At 34.9% G+C, this 21873-nt stretch overlaps 2 protein-coding genes across 10 annotated transcripts in view; one reads left to right on the top strand and one right to left on the bottom strand.

The window, feature by feature from the left end:
• MYO6 (myosin VI) overlaps nt 1-18266 on the top strand; it is a 104702-nt gene extending 86436 nt beyond the window's left edge. For 3 of the 9 annotated variants that reach the window (XM_035320930.1, XM_035320932.1, XM_035320931.1), the window contains 8 exons: nt 1570-1730; nt 4294-4323; nt 4770-4808; nt 7579-7682; nt 8185-8316; nt 10791-10817; nt 12787-13005; nt 14805-15004. In XM_035320930.1, the coding sequence (XP_035176821.1) occupies nt 1570-1730; nt 4294-4323; nt 4770-4808; nt 7579-7682; nt 8185-8316; nt 10791-10817; nt 12787-13005; nt 14805-15004 (912 nt within the window). Of the gene's footprint in view, nt 1-1569; nt 1731-4293; nt 4324-4769; nt 4809-7578; nt 7683-8184; nt 8317-10790; nt 10818-12786; nt 13006-14804 lie in introns of all 9 variants that reach the window. The other 6 variants (XM_035320927.1, XM_035320929.1, XM_035320928.1 and 3 more) reach the window with 6 other exon arrangements.
• A 1176-nt stretch (nt 18267-19442) lies between these two features.
• The window catches only part of IMPG1 (interphotoreceptor matrix proteoglycan 1), a 62955-nt gene continuing 60524 nt past the window's right edge, over nt 19443-21873 (bottom strand). The window contains exon 17 of the mRNA XM_035320938.1: nt 19443-20923. The gene's annotated coding sequence lies outside the window, so the exon portion shown is untranslated. The remainder of the gene's footprint in view (nt 20924-21873) is intronic.

Here is a 21873-nt window from a genome sequence, read left to right as displayed (position 1 = left end):
GAATACATGCAGTTCAAACCCTGCTCCTTCTTCATCTGCCTTGATTTCTGATGCTTCTTACTGATTCCACCATGAGCTCTTTTTCTTTGAATTGTGTTAGGACCCAGATCTTGTTTTCCTGTTGTCTCTGAGATTCTCTGTGTGACCTGGGTGGAGAGGAGTTTCAGAAAGAATAAGCATCCCCTTAGGGGCTGTTGCCATAAGCACAAGGCAGTGTGCTTGTCTGTCTCTGGTGATCACAGACTTTTAAAGTCCTCTCCGTGATTAATCAGAAACAGAATTTTTCTCCTTTTCTATATTTTGTTATCCTTAGAGTTAGTCTAATACTGATTTTCCTCCTTGTTTCTGCATGCCCTTTTCTATCGCCTCACCGTTATTCCTGATAAGCAAGTACCTGGAACAAATGCAAAGGTTAGAGCCTAACTGATGAAAGATGGAGCTTTCCAGTGTTGTTGTCTATCACCTGTACTAGAATAGTAAGCAATTCTGGCTTACAGAAGTTAAATGTAAAAAGAGTAAGCTGCTATTTGACTAGTCTCTGAATCATTGCGTGGAGACCATTACAGATGTGCCTAGTGTTTTGGGAGAAGCTGGTAGGATAAGTTTCCATTCAGGAACAGTTTAAATATATTAAATGGTGTCCACTCAGGAAGCAAACTGGATGCTTGCTAGAACATTTCAAAATGTGGTTTGCCAGGACTGGGAGCATCTTCAGGGACAATATTTATTTGTGTTTCGGAGATGTGAAGATCTGCAGCGCAGAATGTAATTTACACTTTTACTTAAGAACATTTGCTGCATTTGGATACAAAGCAAGATACATAATCCAGTAGGGCACTTTTTTCTTCTACGTAGTTAATTATTTGTTATCTTTCTTTCTGGTGGTAGTCACTGGCAGACAATCTGCAATGGGATTCAAAGGGAAAAGTCACTGGTGTTGCACTCTGGTGTTGCACACTGGTGCAAATTCATGATGGCGAGTGGGAAGTGACTTTGTCTCCTGTGTTGGCTTTTGGACACAAGAAAGGCAGTGCTGAGTGTTGGCATAATGACTTCCAGAAGTTTGAACTGAATGGTCACATTTTACTTACTATGTTTACAAGTCCTGTTGTTAAATAATGATGGTAAGCTGGAATTGCAGCTTTGTTCTGCAGAGGCATTATATTTGGATTAGTTTTCCATTGCAGTAAGTAGAAATTTTGAAATGTATTTAAATTCAAACCCAGATCAGGCTCACAGAAGATTTCAGTGTTCATCTTCATCCCTTTTCAAAATGTACAACAAACCTAAGTACAAAGCAGTGCTTTTTGTAAAATCTTGTAATTCTAAGTGCAGAATATCAAGTGAGTATTGTGCTAGTGCTGTGGAGAATTATCATACTGCTCTGTGTCATCAGTTTTAATGATGGTAGACAAACTTTAAGTCTATATAATAAAATAGATTTTGAAAAGCTATAAACATACTTGCGTATTTTTTTTTGCTGATTTTTGCTTATGTACTATTTTGTTTTTTTATAGATTAAAGCTAAATGTACTTTTTTTTTTCTTTACACATATTTTTATGATACAGGCTGAAATTGAGGCTCAGCTAGCTAGAGAACGAGAAGAGGAAACCCAGCACCAGGCAGTTCTTGAACAGGAACGTCGTGATCGTGAACTTGCAATGAGAATTGCCCAGACTGGAGCAGAACTCAGCACTGAAGAGACAAAGCTTGATGTAGGATTGTGCAGGTATGGAGTTAAAAGCTTAAACTTCTCTCTTTTTTTCTCTTGCCCCTTTGTGAAAACGAAACTCTTGTTTGTTTTATGTATTTTTCTATTAATTAAATAGTATCTTCATTTTATGTCTTGCTACATCAGTAATTTAGTGGGTGTTTGTGAATATGACTGCAGTTCTCTTTTCTGGAGTTCTGGCAAGGATGGCAACCATTTTAAATTACGATTTTTATGACTGGTTTAAAGTAGGGAATGGAAATTCTTCAGTGGTAAGTTGTAAAAAAAAAAAAGTACCCTTTTTTTATACTTTATGCTTTAAATAGTGTGTTATGAATTTGTGTGTTTTATTTTGCTTTGTTTTACTTGAACAAGAAGACCTCTTTGAAGGCAGAAATAAGTTATTTCTGTGTCCTGACAGGTAAGTTTTTTTTAGAATGAATTATGTGGGACCAGAGGTGTACACGAACTTGGATAGCCACCAAAGTCTTGTTGCTTTGGTTGGCAGAAGGAAGAACTTGGTAAAGAACCTTAGGAAGAACTTGGGAAAGCACCGAGATGTTGTTTTTGTAATATAAGTGCTACCATGTGATTGCTTAACCTTGGGCAGGGAGGGAGTAACAAAGTGCACGTAGGCTGTATTCTGTCGCTAGGAAGTTGCCATGGTATTGTGCTGTCTCAGGATGGGTATAAAAGAGCAGAAGTAGAGATAAGAAAAGGTTTTTTGCTTGGCTTGCAACTTGCATCGGAGTCCATATGTTCATTGCCACAGAATTAATATATTTAACATGGATGGGTTTGAAAATCCAACTTTTGTTTTGTTTTGGTGTGTTGTAGAAGTGCCTGCTTTTGCTGTACAGATGTACACTGCCTCCAAAGCAGGAGCTCTCTTCTCCTCTAAAGAAGCTTTATAGACAGCAAATGTACATGTAGTTGGTGTATTTTCTAACTGTGTGGGTTTGTTTCTTCCCCAGAAAGTATCTTTAAGATGTGCTCTCTATGTAGTTCTCTGAAAGAGCTAACATAAAAAGATATCTTTGAGTGACATCTCAGCAATTACCAGTTCATTAAAAATAGGTGTTTTTTTTTTCTTTTACTAGGAATAGTTCTAATTTCAGATTACCCGGTTCAGATAAGAACAAGACAGAGACAATATTTAGCAAAGCTTTGCTACCCAGCCAGGGTACTTTCTAAAGGGTCTGTACATTAACCAGCGCTGGCTTTCTTTTTCTTTATCAAGAACACAGCATTATTGGGATAAGTTTGGTGAGAATCTGGCATAGATGTCCAATAAAAATAGTTCTTACTGGTCAAATTGTATGTAGGACATGATCATGTCACTGGTCTAGTGATGTGAGTTTTCATTAGATTGTTGTTGTTGAAAAAAGATTGTATAAGAAAATCTTAAGTGTTTCTGTGGAATTTCAAGCTCCAAGATGTGTTCTCTTTACTACTCTCATTTCATTTAGCTGTATACTTTTAGTAGCTCTGTGCCTGCGAGCCATAACTAAGTAATTTTTTTTGTCATGTACAATATTAATTTATAGACACTTCAACTCAGATTACTGTGGTTTTGGTCTCAGTTTTTAGACAATCGCTATCGTATTGGCTCAGGTATGATTTTAATATGCTCAGTTGAATGTCCAAATTAATTGCTTCACAGACAGCATTCTGTATACCTTCTTGCTTTCCCTGTTTGGATTTTGGTGCAATACAGTACTTTGAAGGTAAACCTTCATGTACTTACTAATTTACTAATAGTCATGTAGTGTTACCACCTGGCAAAATACCTGCGAAGATGGAAGAAGGGAGGGATTAGACAAGAAGGGGTCAGAGAACTCAATAACTTTCCTATATTAGTGAAGCTCAGTGTTTCCTGCTGCTCCCAGGTGGTCCTGGTCTTTGTCTTGTGAAATCCAGAAATGGTAAGGTAACCATCCTGGCAGCTATAACTGCAAGTTTCTGCCTGCTCTGTAGTGTTCAGAGAATGAAGACTCTTCTGAATGATTAGAAAGTACAGAATGGTCTGAACAAATTAACATAGCAATGTAAATCCTTTCTTAAATAAGATTTTTAAATCTAGAAGGAAGTAGTAGAGACTTTTCTGCCCAAATGAGATTTCTTCTTAGCTGTGTAAGAATATTCCAAGTTCTAATTTGTACCTTATTTGATACTGGCACTTTTGTAGGTGTGCGTGTGTGTGTCTTCACTGTGGCATTTAGGTGCAGTGTCTTTTCACAGCTTGCATGAAGAAGCTATCTGTCCTGTTCCTAGAGCAGCTAAATGAATGAGGACTGTTGTTATTTCTTGTGATGTGCTTATCCAAACATAAAACATATCAGTAACATGTCTCTAAATCTTTGATTTCAAAGATTTTTTTAAAGGAAAAATTGGAACGTTTTCAAGTTTTCACTTGTATTTCTTTTCCAAATTAACTTCTTAAAACAATAGTTTTAAAAAAAGAGATAACAAATTATTAGAGAGGAAGAAATGTTAATATGACCAACCTTTTCCTGCTTCAGATTATTAGAAAGATAACTAAGGAAATAGTCTACCTAACATAAATATCTTCTGTTTACAGAGCCAATGGAACAAAGCCTCAAATGACTGCGTATGGCACTTTTTTCTATTTGAATACTCTAATAGAAAAATGTAATATTAATTCAAAGGAAATTTATTCTATCCTCTTATTTACTAATGCCCCACCTGTAAACTTTAAATCAATTTATAATACTCTATATACCCTACTGTGCTTATGTCTAATAAATTAATATCCTAATATATCTAATAATGTCTATTTAAAGATGGTTATAATTTGTGTAAAATTTTTCACATACCATCAATTTTTCACTGCCTTATGTAATTAATTTGATCTTACCAAAGAATCATGTCGATGTACATATTGGGATGGATACTTTTAAAAAATCAATAGCTGTTTATTTTCTTGAATTTGCACTCGATTTCTTGAATTTGCACTCGATTGGCAAGAGACTATCACAGTTATAAAGGTTGTTTTTAATATATTTGTTTTATGCTTATGTATCAATTTTTTTATAGGGAACAAATGGCCAACGAAATGTCAGAAATATTGTCTAGGTAGGTGAGACAACAATATTGAAGGAATTTCTTTACATTTCCTGTAAAGAAATCAGACATGAAACGGTTTGGAAAAAAAGGGGGCTCTGTGTTTTAAGTGCTAAGCAGATAAGTAAATGATCTGTTTCAGATAAATTTCCTTTTTCAACACCTTTTTTACTACCAGTCATCATCCGATTTTACAGTAAATATTTTTGCTAGTTTAATTGATTTACATAAAAAGCAGTAAGAACAGTTTCTCTACCTTGGTATTTTGTGTAATTGTGATAGATAACGTTCATCTAGGTTTCTCCTCTTTTCACCATCCTTATGATGAAAAGTGGGGCTCCACATCTTTGGAAGAAGAATTTCTACAAATTCAAGAGAGTTAATTAAATTATTTAATGTTAATATAACTGTTTGTTTAATAAGAAAATATTTCACTTTTCATCCAGTATTTCCATTCAAATAAAAAGTTTTGAAAATTGCCTTGTTTAAAAGCATATTAAAAACCCTCTCAAGGCATGTAAACAAAATCCTCTTCTGAGATTGCTTGTGTGAAATAATGAAAGATTTTGTGTACAGTGCAGGAGTGAGGGAGAAACAGGGTTAGGTCTGAATACAATTCTACTGTAACAGTCTCGTAGTTGTTTATCTTAGAATAGATTTTCTGTTGAAAGAAATGGTTATAGTGTCCTCCATACCAGTGAGTAATTAGGTGTTTGGGTGCCACCTGAGGACAAAGACAACCTTTTGACATTCGTCGTCTGAAGTTTTATATCAGAAGTTAAACTGTTTGAAGTTTTTAAAAGTGAATCTTGTAAAATACAGCACTACGCTTTGGAGTCTGAACATGGTTGGTGTTATGTGATTGATGTCTAGTCATAGTGTTGATAATTGTGAACACAGCTATTGCCTAAATTTGTTACTTGCAGTGGTATTTTAAAAACAGAAGTAAACAATGCTGTTTATAACTGTTAGTCTGTGAATCTAGGTGGCCAGACTGTACTGCATATATCGACATAGTTCCAATGGCAATGGCCAAGTCTTAAAATGTAAAACCGACAAGACTTTGACTAAAATCAGAAGCTGTTTGTTATGGTTGAACTAAAAATGCAATACTTCTTTCTGTATGTTTGACTTTTTTTTTTTCACTATTCATATACTTGAAACTTTTGACTAGAGACCTTTCAGTTTTTGTTTGTTGTTTGAGTCTGAAAATACCATTTATGATGCATAACATTGTCAAATTGAGTGGTGACAAGTGACTGTCAAGGATGATACTCCTCAGAGCAGCAATGTAATGGAAAAGCTAAGCCGTTCAATTGGATTAGCATTCTTAAAGATTACTACTTTAACCAGAGGTCTTACGGCCTAGTTTTGCTGCTCTAAATTATGTAGCGAACTCTTAGAGTGGTAGGTGGTGTTGCTAAATAAGGAAAATCCTCCGGATTTGTCAAATTAAAGTTCAGCAAGGTTGGACACCACATAGCGGAAATTACATTTAGTAGCAATCCTTTAATGTCCTACTGGCGTCCTATTGATAACAAAATGTTAACATTAATATTTTGAATTGAATTCTCTGTTTAAGGATTTTTTTACACTTGTTGTGAATAGTGCTAAGGGTGATGAAGAGTTACTTTCCCTTAGTACTTACTACTGATCAAAAGGCAGAGGAGATTTTTTAGTCAGACTTCCCACGTACCACAACTGGAAGCTGTGTGTTGATTCAGATTAGTAAAGTGAGGAAGAATAATTAAACTGAGGCTGGAATAAACAGTAATATTCCGTAGTTTTAATTACACTGGAAGAGATGGTGCCATTGCTATTAAGAACATTTGGCTAAACAGATTGTTTTTATTCTAGCAAATTTAACGGATGTGATTTATTTTTATGACCGTTTTCATAAATGCTGTTTCTATGCAGAGAAAACTTTCATGGAAAATATATCTTGTTAACTAAAAAGGAAAATATAAAATATAACAACTTATTCATACTGTTAAGGAAGTTGGAGATTTTAGTAATAGTTTCTCATATGCTGTTGACTTTATTGCGCACTACTTACATGATAAAAGCCTTTTGCCTTTGAAAAGAACTGTTTCTGGTTGGGTCTTTTAGTACTAGTCAGTGTGATTTTTGTTCCTTGTTATCTTCCATAATAATGACTTTTTTCCCTCTCCAGACTAGCTATTGCTGTTCTCAGCTAGCCACTATAAAATTAATATAGAGTTAGTTGATTTCTTCTCTCAAATTAGACTTTTGTCAGAAGCATGGAATATTTTCTCTAGTGTTGAAAAAAAATCTTTTTTTCAGCTCTTAAGTAGCAGAAGAAACACCTTTTCTTCCTTCAGAAATATTTTTCCCTTCTTGTCTGTTTTTCTAAAGGAACTGAAAATGTGTATGGCCACTCTGTCTGTGTTCTGCATATTGACTATTGCCAAGAAAAAACTGGGGTGAGGTACACACAGATATATCGAGTATGTGTCTTCTTGCACATAAGCACATACATGGCAGTTCCTTTGATCTCTAAGTAGCCCATCAGATTATTCATTTTGGAAGATTTTGGACCTGAAAGATACTTGCCTTTTTTTCTTAATCATGGGAGCATCTTAAAGTAATTCGTTATTTTGCATTTGAATTCAGTCCTGCTCTTCATTTTCGTTGTGTTAAGTGTGCTGCAGTGTTGATTGTAAGATCTGTTCCTCCTGTTGTGTAACAATCCCTATTCCTTACCTTTCCCTTAAGAAATACATATATATTTTAATATATGTTATTTTTTAAACAATTGTAGAGGTCCTCAAGTTCAAGCTACAAAAGCTGCTGCTGGTACAAAGAAGCATGATCTCAGTAAATGGAAATATGCAGAGCTTCGTGATACCATCAATACATCCTGTGGTAAGTTTTGTTTTCTTATTTCAGAGAGAAAGAAGTCAAGCTCTAGTAACATGAAAAGTGTTACAGAGAGAAGAGATCAGCAGCTGCTCCTTCACTCCCCTCCTGAGGAAGCTGTAGACGTTGGGAAAGATTTTGCATTGTTGCATTGGGAAAGATTTTTGTCTGCACCTTAAAAGCAAGCGCACAGTCCCCAAAAGCATTTTTGTGTAGTTCTGTTGAATTACAATGGAGGTTTGTGCAACTGTTAAAGAACAAATCAAAATACCAAATCAACAGAACATATACAAGCTTTTAGTTGTATTTGAAAGTACTTTATTATTTTTAACTCCTTCTTCAAAGAACTTCTGCTCAGTTACAAAATTTCAATTTCCTGCTAATTTAACATATTAATGTTAATTGATGTACCTATCAAAAAAAAAACAAACCATAAATATAAATGACATATCATAAATCATCCTTCTGATTTTCTCACTCCTCTGTTCTTTTCTTATTTTTGAGACAGATATCGAACTACTGGCGGCTTGCAGAGAAGAGTTTCATAGAAGGCTAAAGGTGTATCATGCTTGGAAATCCAAGAACAAGAAACGCAATGCAGAAACAGAACAACGTGCTCCCAAATCAGTCACAGATTATGGTGAGGAGAGAGAATTTCATGTTTATAATTATTTTGATGAAAGTATTCCAGAGAAAACATTCCTAGAACAAATTTTGTTGTTATGTTGAAGGAAATTTGTTTTTTCAAGAGAATTTTCCTATTGAATTAAGGTAAATATTTTGAAAAGATTGGAACTGGCAAATGCTTTGCAGAAAGTAGAATATGCTCACAATAGATATATCGAATAGCTCTTCCTAAAGCTTTTTTTTTTCCATACCAACTCACATTTATTAGAAATTAAAAATGGTTCTTGATTTGGTAGTGCATTTACAGGCATTTTTATTAAACGTTCAGTGCTGTGCTGCTTAAGACTAAGGAAGATTGTTTTCCATTTATAAAGCCTTGGTTTGCATTTTGAGACTTCTAAGACTTTCTTTTTAAGATTGTTCATACTAGTTCTGACCTCTGTAGTTAAAATATTTCAAGAGTACAATTAGGTGTAATTCTCTGCACTGAACTATCACAAAGAGTGGAACAGAGATTCTAAACAGTTCTCACAAATAGTCTGGAGAGCTGTGTACACTTCTTTTGGTGCTAGGAAAAACATATGGGGTCCAGACAAAAAGAAAAGCTTTGGGTGGTTTCTCTTGCTTTTACTCTTTCTTAAGATACAGATATGTAAATGCAGATGCTTTTAAAGAGAGTTAATAGTTTTCTCTTTTAAGTTGCCTCATATGTTTCAGGTTACTTTTTCCTTTTATGAATTCTATGAGTGTTGATACTGCAAGTTTTGATTATGGGATTACAAATTTTGCAGAGTGTCTGCTTTCATATTAGATTGTTATTCAGCTGATTTCACAGATGGGTGCTTATTGCCAAAGCAATGCACTAATGAAAATCAGTGACTGGCATTTAAATCCAATGAGAAGGTGTATGAGTTACCATGTTACCACTGCCAAACCTGAAAATGAGGTGCCCAGTTTCTGGAGGTATGTAGATTTGGTGGTAGTGGTGGTTTTGTTTAAGTCTCGTGTTCATCTGCTATAACAAGACTCTATGAAATGAACAGAATCACAGCAGACTGATACAATAATTCAGACTTTCCCTCCTGTCCTCAGGTCCTGGCTGCAATGCGAAGAGGCAGAGGAAAGGGCAGATGGGGACAGGGTATTTCCACCAACGTCCCATTAGCCTGGGTTTAGGGCACAGTCCTGGGACATGGGAAAAGTAAATCCCAGGTGTCGTACTTTTTCTCAGTGTCAGTTGTTACACAAAAGCATCTACTTTCTGTTGATTCATTTGCTGAGTTAGGCAGTGCTTGATCACTACCTGAGAATTTGAGCTTTTCAGGGATCTTTGATTCAGATATATGAGTGAAGGAGATCTGGACTCCTGGAAAAGACCTCGTCAAAGACTGCGGTCTTGTGGCCATGCCTTGTGATGTTGCTTTCAGTGCTTAAGAAGGCTTATGAATAAAACAGCATGAAAAGGCTTTTCAAGCATTTCTGCAAAGTAGTAAGTTGTTTTGAATTAGAGCTCACAAATTTTGTTTGGAGCTAAATAGCTAAAATAAATATTCATGTATTTTACTGCTGATGGGAAATATTAAAGAGCAGAAAATCTTTGGATTTCTGCAAGTAAAGCTTAGAATATTCATGTTCTCATCACATTTAGCTAAAATGAGAAATTTGCAGCATTCTCTTCAGTGTTTTCCAGTGTTTTTTTTTTTTTTTTTTTTTTTTTTAACTTGAAATATGGCTTCATATTTCTGAAGAGAAGTTAGAATATAGCAGTTCATAAGAAAGTCACTGAAACTTTAGGTATTCTTGATAATGTCAGAAGTAATTCTTTTTATTGTGAATAATTATACTATATGAGCATTTCACATCTATGTATTGTAATTATCCAAGAAAGTAGTGGGAAGAAACTCTGATCTCTTAGAATTGTAAGCTAAAAGTCTTCTAGGTGTCAGTAGATATGTGCTTCAAATGATGATGTTTTCTCTTTCCATCTTTTCACTTATGTCATAAGATTGTAGATTTATCCTTTGATTAAAGTCATCCGTGCAGTACAGGATATGAACAGGTTTGTGTGCTATTATTAGAATAGGCAGTTTTGATAGGGAATTCCTAGAGGTCTGGGAATTAAAGTTTTTTTGATAAAAATACAACAAATTAAAAGTACTACAATAATCATGAAGAGACTTGTTGCAGTCTGTACTTAGCATGTGTACAACTGAGGTTTTGAAACAGGTATTGCAAAGTAATCAGTTTCAAAATCAAATCCAGAGAAAACTAGAAGCAATTGGGAATCTGTAAGAGTTGAGACATTTTATTTATGTCAATGAGCAGGAAATGAATAGAAATAATTACCTCAACACTTACGTCTGTCTTTCTAACTAGAATTTCTATTTGTCTATCTTCAGCATTAGTGAAAAACAAGGTAAAAAAAAATGTAACTTAAAAAAGATCAACACTTTTACGCTTTGTTCAATATGTAATATTTGTTTACAGATTTTGCACCATTTTTGAACAACTCAAGTAAGTGGGGAGATGGTTATTTAAGCTAACTTTGAAGATTAGGAACACTCAGGAGTCCTCTACTAATTTTATTTAATCCACTGTTTTGCTACATGTGTACATAGAATTTAATGTTCAAATAAAATGCTATTTTACTATTTTGCAATTTTATTCAACCAAAGGTTATTATATGTCACTGTAGTAATTTATTAATGTACATTACTGTTTATTTTCATGATCTCCTTCCCATTTGAGCAATCATGGGAAGGGTGAATAAAATAATCTTTTGATGTAGGTTATTTGAAGGCATAATCTCCCTCCCCCTCCAAAATTGTATTTCTTCTAACTACCATGTTTTAATGTCCGTAAATATTTTTTATTGTAGCAAAACCGTGGAATCAACTTAAATTAACAGCTCTTTTCCTAGTACACTAACTAACATTCAGGTGGTGGTTTCTTTTGAGTAAATAGCAACTTTCAGTAGTGCTGAAGGTTAGAGGCTGTATTGGCTGCTTAGCATTCCCATCCTCTAGATTTCCTCTTGGATTTAGGTATGCATAGCCTTAGAAATACGTCTTAGCAGCTGCCATTACAGTACAAAAAGAGTTTGACAATACTAAAGCACTGATTGGCTCTGATAGATGCTCAGACAATTCACAAATCATAGAAATAATGTCCTGTGAACTGTAGGCTATATTTCAGTATGAAACACATGCTTTATCAGATCTGATGTATAAATGCAGCGTTCATCTATTAAAATCTGTTTTGTTTTTCTTGTTTTTGTAAATGCGGACATGGGACAAAAAAATAGGAGACATGATCTATAAAATATATATTTTTAAAGATCCCACTCTTCACATTCTTGTTCATAACTGTAAAATAAATTACTAGAAGTGATTGTCATTTTTCATCTATTAAATCTTAGCTCAACAATTAGTTTTACTTCTTTATAGGCAATGGACAAAAAGGGAACTCACTTTTAATTATTCCCTTTATGCTGAAGCACCGGGCTGGTAATACTGATGTTCTTTTTTATAGGTTGACATTCAGAATTTCTTAAACAGGATACTCATTACAAAACACTAAAACAAGATCAATAACTTTTTGCAGGAGACAGTTACTAAAAGAAGGGATCTTGTTTGTAAGAGCATTTACTATTAAAACTGATTATAATACTGTATATTTAACAGTAAGAAAGTTCATCCGTTAATGAGTTGATGAGAGTATTTATCTTTATTCAAAAGGAGGTACTTCTCCGAAGTCTGAAATAAATGTGTGGGACTCCAAGGGAGTCAAAAATGCACGTGAGAAGTGATCATCAAAAATATTTATATGAAACTTTAACAGATTTCATATAACTCTGTATCCTGGAGAAGTTTGGTCAATTGACTTCAAAGGTCCGATATAAATACTTTGAAAAAGAAAGTGTCCAGAAAGTAGTTCTAGTGCTGGAGTTTAGTACGCAACAATTTAGGCAGTTCTTTTTAAAGGTTGTTTTGTGGTAAGCAGTTATTTGTCAACATTTTTATTAACAACGTAGCGATTTCTAACAGTATTGCATATCCTTGTTTGTCAAAAGAAAAATCTCTGAGTGGTGCTTTGTATTACTATAACTGAAAATGCTGCTTTGCACAGTGACCTTGTTTTACAAAGAGCCTAAACTGGAGCAGTTACTGATTAATACTTCTGGTTGGTAAGATATTTTATATAGAAAGTTATACTTAAAATACTAATTTAAAGCAAATTGTGATATTTTTTTTGCTTCTGTCTAAACTTAATTTAGGGATGCCATGTACAAATTATATATACTTAAAATAAACATGAATCTTTTCTTACCAGTGTCGTAGCACACACATTATATGAGATGGCAATACATTCAGGCTTGATGAGCCTTGTATTTAGTTTGTTGTTTTTAGTTTGGTGATCAATCAAGCAAATCATAATATGCATTTATTTGTTGTTGTTGTTTGTTTGTTTTGTTGTATAATAGCTCAACAGAACCTGACAACCCAGCTACAAGCCAGGCAGCAGGAGATTGAAATAAACAGACAACAGCGTTACTTCCGCATTCCCTTTATTCGTCCCATGGACCAATACAAAGACCCCCAGAACAAGAAGAAGGGTTGGTGGTATGCACATTTTGATGGGCCATGGATTGCTCGACAGATGGAACTTCATCCTGACAAGGCACCCATTCTCCTCGTAGCTGGTTGGTATTGAAAGCAGAATTTGGATGTTGGGAGGGTTCAGAGCTGATGACTTCATTTTAGAAAGGAGGCTGATGATACAAATTTTGCAAGTTGTATCCTCTTCTTTCATCAGCAGTTCATGTCTAGGCAGAATTTGAGGATTTGGAACTGCTGTTGATGGTGGCCAGATGTCATGGAACATCATTCAGAGGTGTAACTAGTCACGTAGTTTACTTTTGCATGTACTTTAACCTAGGACAGAGAATCCTATTTGGCTTTGAAAAATTACAGCAGTTAGTATCAAAAAAATGTGTGCACGTGATGTTCTGCCTTTCTGTAGTACAGTGCCAGTAGCAAACTGGTACTTTTACAATATTTATGCTGCCTAATATGGAAGAATGACTTTTTAATCTTAAATGTTTTAAATAAAAACTACATGTGGCAAGGGATAGGTAAAGATTTATCTGCTAATGAAATGTATTGTAGAATGGTTGTGGTTGGAAGGGACCTTACAACCATCTAGTTCCAGCCCACCTGCCATGGGCAGGGACTCCTCCCACTAGATCAGGTTGCACAAAGTCCCATCTGGCCCTGAACACTTCCAGGCATCCTCTGGGCAACCTATGCCAGTGCCTCACCACCTCTTTTAATTTAAAGCCATTACTCCTTTTCCTATACCTATGCTCCCTGACAAAGAGTCCCTCCCTGTCTTTCCTGTAGGCCCTCTTTAAATATTGGAAGGCCTCCCCAGAGCCTTCTCTTCTCCAGACTGAACAACCCCAACTTCCTCAGGCTGTCTTTATAGGAGAGGTGTTCCAACCCTCTGATCATCCTTGTGGATGCCTCAGGGCTCGCTCCAATATATCCATGTCCTTCTTATGGCCCGAGGGATGAATGCAGCACTCCAGGTGGGGTCTCCTGAGAGCAGAGTAGAGGGGGAGAATCACTTCCCTCAGCCTGCTGGTCTCACTTCTGTTGATACAGCTGAGGATATGGTTGGATTTCTAGTATCCTCCTTTTCTGGTGGATAATGAAAAGGGGAAGAAGTACTGGAGAAATGCTCTGTTTATAGTTGAGTGTTTTAAGTTTACGTCTTTAATTTGATGAGAAGGCTGTAATACATTTAATAGCTTCACACAGTGACGCTTTGCTAGCAACCAAAGTTCCTTAGTTTTCTGCTAATTATTTTTAATAGAATTAATTATACCAGTTTCTGTCTGTTCAATGTCTAAGCCCCTAGCTAAAAGTAGCACAGCTGTCGTGAATAACACATTCAACAGATCACCTAATAAAAATAAGATTGAAATACAGTGAGAGAGCTGCACTTTTTGTTTCATTGGATTCCACGTGGACAATACCATTTGGCAAACTGAATTTTGTTTAGCATGGGAGGCTGACAGATTAGGAGTACTGGCGATTTGATCAAAATTCTCAAGTTCTTAGTCACTGCCATGTCTAAAAAATGTAACTGTTTGACTGCAAAACACTGTCTATATGTCTAAAACAGATTCAGTAGTGGATTTCAGGAGAATATATTGAGACGATCTTTCTGGCATCTTCCCTTTTGTTCCTTCTCGCTTTCTTTTTAACACTTTTAAATTGTGTCTGTTTCAGAATCTGATACTAGTTTATTCTGACACTGCTTTTCTACCCTGTGTGTAGAAATACTTCTGAAGACTTCTTCCCTCATAAGCTCGGAAGTTTATCAACAAGCCAGAGCTTGAGAGAGGAAATCTAATTAACAAGACCTTTGCTAGGGGGACCTTTGAATGATGTAAAAGCTTTACAAAGGTTTTTCTTTTTCCCTCTACGATTTCAGGTAAGGATGATATGGATATGTGTGAGCTTAATCTTGAAGAGACTGGCTTAACTCGAAAGCGAGGTGCTGAAATTTTGCCGAGACAGTTTGAAGAAATTTGGGAGCGCTGTGGAGGTATCCAGTATCTTCAAAATGCAATTGCAAGCAGACAAGCTCGTCCTACGTATGCTACAGCTATGCTGCAGAACCTATTGAAATAAGTGGTCATTTTGCACAGTGGTATGTGAGATGAGAACCCTTGCCTGTGATACAAAGGGAAGAGTTCCTTTATGCAGCAGAGGACGTAAACGTTCTATAATCATATTAGAGATGTTTAATATAAAGTGAACAGATTTTATTAATCATGTGGTTTGTTAATTTGTAATGTATGATGTTTAATTTGGGTAGAGAGCCTTACTAGAAATGAGGACCCCGAAGAATTTTCAGTCAGTGTAGTTTGTTGCATTTTGTTTATACATGGCATTTTCTTTAACAGTTTCTCTAACTACTCTTAACACTTTTAAGTAATCTATCTGTACTTGAGTAAATAGTACAAAGAACTGCATTGCAACCACCTTTTGATAAAATCTCTTCTTCAAAACACTAAATAGTTGGTTTTAAGTGGTGGTTTACTAAAGAGGATATGCTGTATCTTATAACTGGAATTGTGAGGCCTTAGCTTTGACTTCTGTTCTGGAGAAGTTGGAGTATTCTTTTATATAATCTGAGACATTTATTTTATGTCCTGATTTGAAAACTGGTTAGTGTCTGTATTTACTGACTTCTTCTGAAACTGATGGGAAATCCTCCTACACTTGAGACTCATAAATTCCTACTTAATGCACTCTGTCTCGGTTTAAGATAAATGTTTTTCTGTATGTTCTGAGAAGAGCATTTATATATGTCAATATTCTATAATATTGTACACAAAGAATGTACTGCTCATTAGGGCTTATACCACTTCTCTCAGTTTCCTTTCCTGCTCTTTCTTTCTTACTTTTTTTTTTTTTAAAGTACAAGTCTCCTTTAGGCTTCTATTTTTCTGACCAAATTTGTATTAGGATATTTGTCTGTTCTTGGACAATTCACTTAGCCATGTAGTGTAATTTAAATATAGTATTCAAAATTGTCCAAGATTTATATCTGGAGGCATATAAGATTAAGGATAGCATAAGGGAAATATGTTCAGCTTTTGGGTGGTGATATAACTTAATTAAACATTGAGACCTGATCCTCAGATGTTCTGTATATTTTAACTGTAATAAGATGCACAAGGTCTGTACCTTTTGTTAAACTATATAAAAATTTGGTCCAATAGCATAATTCATCATTTATATGCCATGTGCTGCTGAATTAGCTACAATTTTAGTATTCTGGAATATTGTAGTGATTCAGGCACTGATCTTATCTTAATCTCCTCTGTCAAGTGCCCTAGCTTGTAACAGTTCCTTAATCAAGCAATGAAAGATTTTGTGGATAGGAATTATTAATTTTCTACAGTTTTAAGGTGTGTCTTATTCACTTACGTGATTGTTTCAGCATCCTGGCCATTATTTCAACAAATTAAACTTGCTTATGTATTTTATCTCTCTGATAGGAATTGGAAATGCAAGTAACTTGATGTCCAATTACTTATTCAACCTGGTTTAAAAATGAGGGCTTGATGTATAAATTGGCAAAGATTTCTCACACTGGAAAATAATTTCCTTTCAGTTTACTATGTTTGAAACTTTTTGGAAAACGTTAAAATTTTATTTTTTAAATACATAAATATATTTAATAACTTCCAGGAGGTACAGTTTGTATACAGAGAAAACTCATAATGCATTACATCCTTTCTGACCATAGATTGTGCTTACCTGCCTTTGTCTAAATGCACTCCTTACTGGAATACCTGTGAAGATATTTGAGTAGTACGTTAACTCTGTAGGAATTGGCTACGTTGGGGAATCTGAGCTTCCACAGAATGCCCACTCTGCTTTTTGGTCTTGTGATTGCAAACTGGAAAACATGTTTTCATTTCACCCAAAAAAACCCTTTTCACCGAAGCAGTAATTTTTGCCTGGAAGATGAAAGAAGTGCATCATACTGTTGGCTAGCAAGCTGAGTGCACACCTATACAACGTTGCACAAGTGTAAAGGTGCTGTTATGAAATTTAGGTTACTGGGTTAATGTGTTAGTGGATTGGAGTGAAGGTTTCAGAAATCCCAGTCTCCAGAAACCTAGCACTGCAAAAAGCTTTGGCTATTTATGTGATACAAGGAAAAGAAAATCACTGAACTGATAGTGGTGAGAAGCCCTGCACTATATTTATTACTGTCTGGATTTAAATTCTTGACTTACCATGTTCGGTCTCAGTTTATATATGTAAAGCAGATCTTACGAGACTGAACACTAAGCAAAGAACCTCATACTTAAGTGTATGTGTGTACAGGTGTATGTATATACATATATATATACTTATGTATGTGTATATATATATCTATGTAAACATAACTGTGGGGAACTTAAAATAAATAAAATAATTAATGTAATTCTTCCAGTCTGTTCCTTTCATTATGCCAGTGTTTCCTTGATGCAGGCTGTTCTGAGACAGTAAGTTAGCTACGGACTGGTATCAGAAGGAAACTTTATTTTTCAGATTGGGTTCTCTGGGAATTCTTGTTAGCTAAATGAAAAAATATTAGCTGTGAGAGAAATTAAAAATTTGAAATAGGAAGAGGAACCGGTGGCTGGATGGTTTCAGTTGACATGTTCCCACTTCTCTGCATTGCTCCAGCAGTATGCCTGAGGCAACCAGAAGATACATTCCAAAAATCAGGGTTTTCTATTTTGCACAGTAGCATACCTTTTTTCTTCTATATCAAAACCATCTGATTTTAGTTTTGCTGATCTTTTTGTGCAACAAAAGTAATTTTTGGTTCACTTCAGAACTATTTTTTTTTTACGTGAGGCAATATTCATCTGCTTTTACAGATTTTCTCCGTTGTCTTGTCTACTGTGTCAGTGATACTGTTGGCTGATTTGGAATCAATCTCTGATCTCAGGGATTGTGGTATTATCTTAATGCCCTTCTGATCTACAGTTACACAGAAAAAAAAAATGTTTTTGAAGCAAAATGATGAGTTAAACTCTTTGTCTTAGTTCTGTGTGTTTGTTTTTTGTAAACATTTCTTCCTGCCTCTCAGTGTAGCTGTTCATTGTAGTTGAGATCTTCTCCATGAAACACTCCAGAATTAAAAGGAGAGAAAGAGAATCACCATGCTAGGCTACGTTCCTGACTAGCTGACCAGTAATACGAATTTTCTAGAGAATGCTACTCAAGGTCTTTCACCCACTGATGAGACTGGTTTCCTTTTTGTAGTAGAAGCCTGTTTTTGTTTGTTTTTTTTTTCCCAAAAATATTTTTAAAGTATTTAAATGACCTTCTAATACTGTACTGAAAATTTAAATAAATAAATATATTCCATGTTGAAATCTCAGTTGCATCTCTCGTGCTGTTTTGTCTTAAAAAAATTAAAGTACAAGGTAAGGGTAAATTAAGTTATGAGAAGGATTCAGTGCTTGAACTGCCTGCTGCCTTTTTACCAGATGTATGTGGTGCTTAAAGCTACTCTAGAAAAGGTTTTTTCTTTCCTCTTTGAATGTTCTTCTAAAATAACATTCTGATATTAAGAACTTCCAATGCTGTTACCATTGTCTCAATTCTGAGGATTTTTTTAAAACATATTTTCTTACTTGTATTGCTATTTATTTAAACCTTTATTGCTATCACTTTACCATGAGAATTTTATTGTAACCAATGCATTTGTTGTTTGCTGTGCTGTTTACTGTTTGCATCTCCTTCATTTTAGATCATAACAATCAGTGACTAATGAAATCACTTAAAATATTTTGAGTTTATATGCTTCAAGAAAATCTTTGTTTGAGCAGGGTGTTTTTTTTTTTTTTTTTTTTTTTTAAAAAAAGTTATCAAACTGTTTCAAGGGCCAAATCAGAGTAGTATTTTTCAATTTAAGACAATTGAAGTAATTCAGACTTTATTAGGTATAATTTTGTTTCAATTTCCAGCTACTGTTGGAACTACAGGTAAACATCACCTTTAAGATAATGTGCTACATTGTAGTATGAGATTAAATAATAATTCAATTCCCTGTGAAATTTTCAAGTAATAGTTTTATTATATTTTATTGAAATACAAAAGGCTTACATCCAGCAAATATATTTGGTAATTAATAATTGGGAGTAATAAATACAGTCATGAATAATCATTTTTAAAGTACACAATTTAAAATTACTTATTCTTTAACCTAATGATAATGGGTATGAATGCAAATGCACTAAACACATACAAAAATACATTTGTAATGGAAAAAAAAAAAAAAAAAAGAATGCTTTCAGCATTCTTAATGCATCTTAACTTACAAGAGCAATTGTAAAAAGCTAATGCTGTTGACGGGGATGACATCCAGTGCCCTGCAAGCACTATTTTTAAAGTGAAGTTTTATTCCGAAGTGTTACTGTGTAAAACAGCTTCTTAATGTTTTGTTTTAAAGTATTTTCTAGTGAATAGACTAAATAACAATATGGTTTCAGCTGTAGAAACTTGAACTTGTGTCCTTGGTACATTGCCTTCATTTGTACACAATCATCAGTTGTTTTTTTTTTCAAGGAGACCTGTTTGTGCAGTTAATTGTTTATATTAACTAAGTTTGTAAATGGGCACTGCTGAGGGGTGTATATAATAATGTAAACTAAACTTCAGTCTTTGCTATGGTAATCATGTGGTACTAACAGTTAAAAAGAGCTCTAACTACAATCAGCCACTATCCTGAATATGTGAAAGTTTCACGTCTGAATGAGGAGCTGTCATCCAGTGTAGTCATGAACTTTGCAGAAGCTCGCTTTGAGCTGTAAATACAACTTCTGGTGTGTGCCAAGCAGCAAACAGTGCCTAAATGTTATACAGCACTGCCATGGTGCATATATATATGTTTATATATATATGTACACTCAAGAAAAAGATGTTCAAAGTAAAGTAATGCTTATATTTGAATCAGGATGGTGGATCTGTAGGGCATAAATTGCTAAGCCTATAAGTAATTAATGGCCACCCATTGTCTGCCCGGATTTCTTCTAGAAAAATTAATAGTAACCTTTCAAAGTTATACACTGAATTTAAAGTACGTTTGTGCATGGCTTTGTACTTGCTACTAGGAAGGTAGTTGTGAATGTAAATCTCATGTTCTTAAACGATGAAGAAAACTGCAAATATTTTTTCTCTTCAAAAATTTTGAAGGAGAAGACAGTTTGAGGAGAAGTTCAAGGAGAAGACAGTTTAACTCTGTTGGAGGTGTTCAGCAGCCACTTGGACGTGGTCCTGAGCAACCTGCTCCAGGTGGTCCTGCTTGAACAGGGGTTGGAGCAGATGGCCTCCAGAGGGCCCTGCCAACTCAAACCGTTGTGATTCTGTCACCAGGAATTAAGCAGTGAAGTGTATCTGTACATATGTATATACATCATGCTTTTATTAACAGAAAAACAGGAATCTGATTTTCAAGGAAGCCATTAAAAAATATTTCCAACTTCTGTGTGATTTGCAGTGTGAGCATAGTAAGGAGAGAATGGAGAAGTTCCCAAACACTTTAAATGTACCTGTGGGAAGAGGTAAGACCTTTACTAATGACAGCTCATAAATTTTCATGTTTGCTGCTTACTCTGCTCTAGTGTTGGTAAGAAAAGTTAATTAAATGGTGTAGGTCTGCTTGAAAGTTTGATCTGCATTTTTACCAGAGTGGTTGTACAGTATTAGTTAATACAGTATTGCAAAAAATGCCACTTTTGAGCAAAATCCATTTCTAGCCCAAGAATGTGAAATAAAAATATGATTAAGATATATACACACTGGATGCTTAGTGCAGGCATCTTAACACTGGTGACCTCTTACCAGACAAATTTTGGACATGGTCAGATAGTTGATAGACCTGATAGTGTTATTTTTCTTTAATATGATGTGTTAAATGTGTACTAATTTTTGAAGAGAAAGTGATACGTCTGTAGGAATCCTCGATTTTTTTTCATGTGCATTGTCAACCTGAACTGCTGTCTTGAGTAATGCAGACTGTGTTATTCTGAGTACCTGTAAGAGAAATCATTGTAAGACATTTAAAAAGCATTTCTCATTTTGAAAATTTAATATTTATCTGCTGCTAATAGTCAAGAGCTCACTAAAATCTTTTGAGATAGTCTCCAGTTCATTCTAAGGAGAATTGAGATAATCCTGCTCCTGAAGCTATTTTACTAAATCATGGAGTTAGATCATGGATACTAAATCATGGAGTTAGAGAAGAATTATTATTTCTCTCCCTGGTGTAACAACGTTGTGTTTCCGTAAGAAATAACAAACAAGTGCTATCTATACCTTCATAATTTGAAGAGTGTATTTTTGGCTGTAAAATAATAACAATGCAATTTGCTGCAAAAGAAGCTGTAGCTAAAATATCTACAGGAGTTACAATTACCAGCACACCAGGGATAAATAAGACTTTAGGACATTTCGTTCCTCAGCACTGTTTTGGTGTAAGAGCAGCAATAGTGCCAAGCAAACTTAAAATGTGTAAAACCTAATGCCATAAATTTTGAACTAAGAGCACAGCACTTCCATCTGTATGGTATTTTAGGTCATCTTTCCCTTGTGACTGTGGTAATGAAACACTAAATCTCTGATATTGGTAGGGGAGCTCACATTGCTTTTGTATTATTTTAATCCAAAATACTGTTTGCTTGACTGACATGAGGATGAAACAAATCGCAGTCTTCTTTTTTCCTCAAATATAATTTTGGTCATTTGGTGACTGAAAATCACTTTTTCAGAAGATGATGCTAAATGGCAGTCACTAACTCTGATGAATAACATTTTAGGTATTTCTGAGGGATAATCTATAATGCCTATCTGATAGCCTATCTATAATAGGCTCCATCTGCATTACATCAAAATAAGTGATCTGAGTCTGTGCCAATTAGATTTAGCATCAGGAAATGAATTGTTCTACCATCCTCTCTTATCCAGTGGTTTATTGCCTGTGCTTC

Source organism: Oxyura jamaicensis, chromosome 3, assembly GCF_011077185.1.
Source record: "Oxyura jamaicensis isolate SHBP4307 breed ruddy duck chromosome 3, BPBGC_Ojam_1.0, whole genome shotgun sequence".
Lineage (NCBI taxonomy): Eukaryota > Metazoa > Chordata > Aves > Anseriformes > Anatidae > Oxyura > Oxyura jamaicensis.
Note: the sequence above shows the minus strand (reverse complement) of the source record. Positions and strands in the feature narration are given on the sequence as shown.